General features: G+C 33.7%; 1 protein-coding gene across 1 annotated transcript; it reads left to right on the top strand.

Moving 5' to 3' along the window:
* Positions 1-3740: 3740 nt before the first annotated feature.
* Positions 3741-5714, top strand: LOC126668795 (uncharacterized). Its single transcript, XM_050361972.1, has 5 exons — positions 3741-3876; positions 3971-4235; positions 4343-4579; positions 4685-5273; positions 5484-5714. The coding sequence occupies exons 1-5, from the start codon at positions 3741-3743 to the stop codon at positions 5712-5714; spliced, it is 1458 nt and encodes a 485-aa protein (XP_050217929.1).
* Positions 5715-6125: the final 411 nt, after the last annotated feature.

The raw sequence follows: 6125 nt of genomic DNA, 5'->3' as shown, positions 1-6125 counted from the left end.
GATTAGAAAATATTAGCATTTAGTAACCCTAAAATTCTAACTTGATTTACATACCCCGAGCGTGTCAACCATTTATTTTTTTACTCTGCTCTTTATTTTTTATACTCCACTTATACCTAACACACTTTATTCAAAGTTTCTTCTTCTTCTTCTTCTTCTTCTTCTTCTCTTCTCAGCTCATTTAAAGAGAGAAAAACAACAACAAATCAACAATTCAATTTAAAATCTTCAGCTCATAACAATTCAACAAATTGATTTCTCTAATTCTATCTTTACTTTTTAAAAATTTATTGTGACTTTCAAATTTAATTTCGATCCGCTCGAATTTTTAATTCCTAATCAAATAGCTTCAAATTTCACTTCGAATTCAAATCTAACGATCATAACTTTCTTAAAAAACAAAGAAAACTGTAAATTATTAATTTATTTGTTCTCATTAAAAATCTATTAAAAAAGGTATCAAACGGTTTCAAGTACTGTTTCAATTACGGTTTCAAACCATTTACAAAAGTTTCAAATAGTCTAAAACAGTTTCTAAAAAATGCTTTTAAACAGTCTAAAAAATAACAGTTTCAAACAGTTTCGAACAGTATAAAACAGTTTCAAACCGTTTACAAAGGTCTCAAACTGTCTAAAACAGATTCTAAAAAATACTTTTCAATAGTTTATAAAATAACAGTTTCAAATAGTATCAAACAGTTTCAAACCGTTTACATAAAAAATAACAGTTTCAAAAAACCAGTTTCAAACCGTTTCCAAAGGTTTCAAACAGTATAAAACAGTTGCAAACCGTTTCCAAAGATCTCAAGCAGTCTAAAACAGTTTCTAAAAAACACTTTCAAACAGTTTAAAAAATAACAGTTTCAAACAGTATAAAACAGTTTCAAACTGTTTACAAATGTTTCGAACAGTATAAAACAGTTTCGAGAAAACAATTTCAAACGATTTCTAAAATTAATTTAAAAAATTTGAAAACCAGGTCAAAATATCATTAATGAAGAACATTACGATTTTTTCAAAAAAAGTTGTAAAAAATTCCAAAAAACGATGTTAAAATAATTTAAAACAACATAGAAAGAAAAAAGTAGAAGAAGAAGAAGAAGAAGAAGAACTTTCTCATCTATCACCATCATATTATCTCTTAAACTCTCTTTTTATTCAAATTTCTTTGTCTTGAAGTTCATTTGTATAATGTGGAAAATAGAAAAAGCAGATTTAAGAAAAACGAAGAAAAAAAAGTTGCAGAGGAAAGAAGAAAAAGAAGAAGAAGAAAAAAAAGAAAAAGAAGAAGAAGAGAGAGAAAAAAATGAAAAGGAAGAAAGAGAAAAATGAGAGAGAAAAGAAAAAAACGAAAAAAGAAAGAAGAAAAAGGAAAGAGAAAAAGGAGAGAAAAAAAAAGGAAAATGAGATATGCATGTGTTTAAAAAAAGGAGAGTAAAAATACAAATAAGTTATTTTGCTAATTGAGGTACAACTAAAAATAATAAAAAAATAGAGTAAAAAAGTAAATTTTTGAAATTGAGATATTTAGAACAAATAAGTTAAAAAAAGGAGTGTTTTGTGCAAATTCCTCAAAATTAAATCCATCATCATTTTGGGCTTAATACACTCTGCATGCATATGGCATAAAACGTTGTTTTTTTTTATTATTATTATAAACTTTTAATGTTCACTTTTCTACTTAATTCAATTTAGACTAATTGCATTATACTTATTTTTATTATTTTCATCGCTTGTTAGTTCTCAATCGAACTTCGTAGACTACGTAGACATCGGAATTTAATTTTCGATTCAAGTCTAATTTTTAAATTTTTCATTAGAATTTTTATTTATGATTTACAAATTTTTTATTTCTTTTGTTTTTCTTTTTGTGAACGTTTGGATGATATTTGGGGATAAAATATTATTCGATCCTTCCTAATTTAGAAATTCTAAATTTTTTATTTTATTTATTTTTAGATACGATTGGACAATATTCTGGTGTTCGGATGTTATTTAATCTATCTCAAATTTTAATTTTCATGTTTAATTATTATTTATTTATGATCATAATCAAAATAATATTTTGGTGTTCGTATATTGTTTGATTAATTTATCCAATTTTCGATATCACAATTTTATTAGTAAATCAACCGACTAATATTATGGTGTTCAAATATTATTCAATTCATCTTAATTTACATACTTTAATATTATAATAATTTATTCTTGGATAAGATTAGGTAATGTTCCGGTGTTCGGATATTATTTAATCTATCTTGATTTTTAACTAGTACTTATTTGTAAAAATAATTAAAGAATATTTTGGTGTTCAAATATTATTTGATTAATTTATTTAGTTTTAAATATCATAATTTTATTTCGAAAGCCGGCTTAGTAATATTATGGTGCTTAAATATTATACCGTTTCTTTACTTAAAAATAAATTTAAATTTTTAATTCGGCGTCTCAATATTCAAATCGAGATCCAAATTTACACTTTTTATTCGGCGTCACGACATTCACAAATTTACATTTTTTTTATTCGGCATCTCGGCTTTCAAACCGAGATCCAAATTTACAACTTCTTATCCGGCGTCTCGGCTTTCAAACCGAGACCCAAATTTAACTTTCACAAGTCGATTATTTTCAAAATTTAGTTCTAGCGAACTACGTGGGTTTTGATTCCGGCCTGACGGATACGTAGGCGTCTCAAATGAGACTCAAATCCAAATCTTTTAAAATTTACTTTTTCAATTGTGGTATTAGTTCTAGCGAACTACGTGGGTTTTGATTCCGGCCTGACGGCTACGTAGGCGTCTCAAATGAGACTCGAATCCAATTCTTTTTAAACTCACTCTTTTTTTTTAAATTTAGTTCTCATACGAACTACGTGGGTTTTGATTCCGGCTTGACGGATACGTACGCATTTCGGCACACAAATGAGACTCAAATCCGAATCTTTTAAAATTTACTTTTTCAATTGTGGTATTAGTTCTAGCGAACTACGTGGGTTTTGATTCCGGCTTGACGGATACGTAGGCGTCTCGGCACACAAACTGAGACTCAAATCTATTTTTTTAAAAAAACTTTTTTTTAATTACTGATTAAAATATTTCAACTCGAATTATGTGGACTTTGATTCCAGCATGACGGATACGTAAGCATCTGCGGATCCAGATACAAGTCCAATCTTTTAAATTTTTTTAATGAATGTTTAAATTAACATTTTTATATTATTTCATACTAATAATTCATAATAATATAATATACATTAATTTAATTTATGCTTTTAATTTTACTTGCTTATTTATTTATATTTTATCTATACTAAGTACACACTCAAAAATAAATTGGTGTTCAATTCATAAACCTTTTTCCTAGCTTACAACGAAAATGAGTACCGTCAACTTCTTGGGAAACCGGAAGCTCTGCGTGAAAATTCTCACTCAAAACTAACTCCTGTTATATTCGGGTTCGATAACAGCGAGGGTATATTGGTTTTGGGATCCTTTTCCTTAAAATTAGAAGTCGAAAAGTTAACCTGTAATTATCAAAAAGAGCAAACGATGAATTAAATAGGATATTATTTCCGAACCTGAATCTCTGAAGAGGATAAGATAATTATAATGCTTTAATTATCTTTTCCTTCTAGGTTAACTCCGGGTGGCGACTCCATAAATATTTTTTATAATAAATAAATTAAATTCTCCCACTCTTTAAAAACGGAATCCGCCAAAACCGTGACTCAAAAGTCACTCATGACTCTTGATCAAGTTAGAGAAATGGAGGTCATAAAAGCAACAAATGCTTCACTCCAAGCTCAAGTGGATGCTCTCAAGAAACAAGTCGCTCCTATGCAAAGGAATGCTCCGGTGGCTTATGTTCAAGTCGGGTGTGAATTTTGTGGTGATTTTGGCCATTCGAGAGGAGAGTGCCTAGTTACGGGTCAAGTTTTGAGTGAGCAAGTGAATTACATTGGGGGACAAAGGCAAACAAATGACCCTTTTTCCAACACCTACAACCCCGGATGGAGGAATCATCCAAATTTCGGGTGGAGGAATCAAGACGGGCAAGGCAATGCTCAAGGGTCTAATCAAGCGGGTCCAAGCTTCCAAAGCAACAATAGGCCTCCACAACAACAAGGTCAATATCAAGGAAACCCAAACCATGGGAACAATTATGGTGGTAGACCCCAACACCCTCCCGGTTTCCAACAACCACGGAACACGGATGAGGGACATGTGCTTTCAAAGGTACTTGAGAAGTTGGAAAAAATGGAGCAAAGAGAGAAGAACCAAGCTTCCACTATTCATCATTTGGAAACCCAAATTTCTCAAATGGCTATATCACTTCAAGATAGACCACAAGGGGGATTGCCCTTTACTACGGAGAACAACCCAAGGGAGCATCTAAAAGCAATAGAGCTTCGGAGTGGGCGGAACTTGGAAAAGGCCAATGGCAAGAAACATGTTGTAGAGGAGGATGAGCCTCAAGTGTTTGTTGATATAGCAAGTTCAAGTCAAGAGTTACCAAAGGAATGTGAGGAAGTGGTTATCGAGGTTGAAGAACTTTATGTGAGGCCGCCACCACCGCCCCCGTTTGTACCACCGGTCCCGTTTCCAAGCCGGCTAAGGAAAGCTCAAGGGAACAAAAAATTTCATAAGTTCCTTGAGATTTTCAAGAAACTGCAAATTAATCTTAGTTTGGCGGATGCACTCCGAGAGATGCCGCAATATGCCAAGTTCTTGAAGGACATCATTACCAACAAACGGAGTTGGGATAGTGGTGCAACGGTTCCCATTCCGGAAGTGTGTAACTCAATCATCTTGAATGATCTACCGGCTAAGTTAAAGGACCCAGGGAGTTTTTCTATACCTTGCATTGTATGCACTATGAGTACAATAAATTGCTTATGTGATCTTGGTACTAGTATTAATCTTATGCCTCTAACTCTTTTTAGAGCGTTATGTGGAGATCAAACCGTGAAGAGCACCTCGATGGTACTCCAAATCGCGGATCATTCATTGAAGATGCCGTATGGGATTATGGAAGATGTTCTTGTGAAGGTTGATAAGTTTATATTCCCGGTTGACTTTGTTATCTTGGATTATGCGGTAGATAAGGAATGCCCAATTATCTTAGGGCGACCCTTTATGAATACCGGGAGAGCTTTAATTGATGTACACGGTGGGAAATTGACGTTGAGAATTGATGAAGAAACGGTTGAGTTTGATATGAATAGAGTAATGCGGAATGCCATCGAGGAGGGGGATTGCATGAGGATAGACTTGGTTGATTAGATTGTGAAAGAACAACTTCAAGAAAATGTGTAAGTGTTGAACCAAGCAAAGGGGGAAATTTCTGGAAATTTTGAGCTGTCAAGCTTCTCAAAGGAAAAAATCCATGCTTCCTTTAACACTAAGGGCTCGATCGAGCCCTCCCTTTTAATGAAAGGCTCGATCGAGCCCCATGTGTTAAAGGGGCCATAAATTTTTTCTCAGCACATTTCTCAAGTCTCGTTTCATTCTGAGTCTGTGGATGATGAATACACTGAAGAAGATGAACCAAAGCCGAAAAGTTTGATCAAGAGCAATGGTGTGACTCCACCATCTTCCGAGTTGCCATCAAATATTGAAATGAAGCTGCTGCCGTCTCACCTCTGTTATACCTTTGTTGGGGAGAATGAGACCTTGCTGATAATCATCTCAAATAAGCTTTCTAAGGATCAATAGAGCAAGGTTGTGCAAGTAGTGAAAGAGCATGTGTTAGCCATGGGGTGGAAAATCTCCGACATTCGAGGCATAAGTCCTCAAGTGGCGATGCACAAGATCCACCTTGAGGATGAAGCTAAGAAGTGTACTCAAAGGCAAAGAAGATTGAACCCAAACATGAAGGAAGTCGTGCATAAGAAAATCGTGAAGCTTCTAGACGCCGGAATTATATATCTGATTTAGGATAGTGGTTGGGTTAGCCCAATACAATGTGTACCAAAAAAGGGAGGCATGACCGTCGTGGATAATGAAAAGGGGGAACAAATCTCTACGAGAACGGTGACCGGTTGGAGAGTTTGTATCGACTATCGGAGGTTGAACGCGGAGACACGAAAGGACCATTACCCTCTACCATTTATTGATCAAATGCTT

The sequence above is a fragment of the Mercurialis annua genome, linkage group LG2 (assembly GCF_937616625.2).
Source record: "Mercurialis annua linkage group LG2, ddMerAnnu1.2, whole genome shotgun sequence".
NCBI classification, from domain to species: Eukaryota; Viridiplantae; Streptophyta; class Magnoliopsida; order Malpighiales; family Euphorbiaceae; genus Mercurialis; species Mercurialis annua.
The sequence above is the reverse complement of the archived record's forward strand: the minus strand, read 5'-3'. Positions and strand labels throughout refer to the sequence as shown.

Coding starts and splice junctions, on each gene's coding strand:
- LOC126668795 (XM_050361972.1), top strand. CDS start 3,741: ATGACTCTTGATCAAGTTAGAGAAATGGAGGTCATAAAAGCAACAAAT. Junction 3,877..3,970: donor GGCTTATGTTCAAGTCGGGT/GTGAATTTTGTG, acceptor TGGGGGACAAAG/GCAAACAAATGACCCTTTTT. Junction 5,274..5,483: donor ATTGCATGAGGATAGACTTG/GTTGATTAGATT, acceptor ATTTTTTCTCAG/CACATTTCTCAAGTCTCGTT.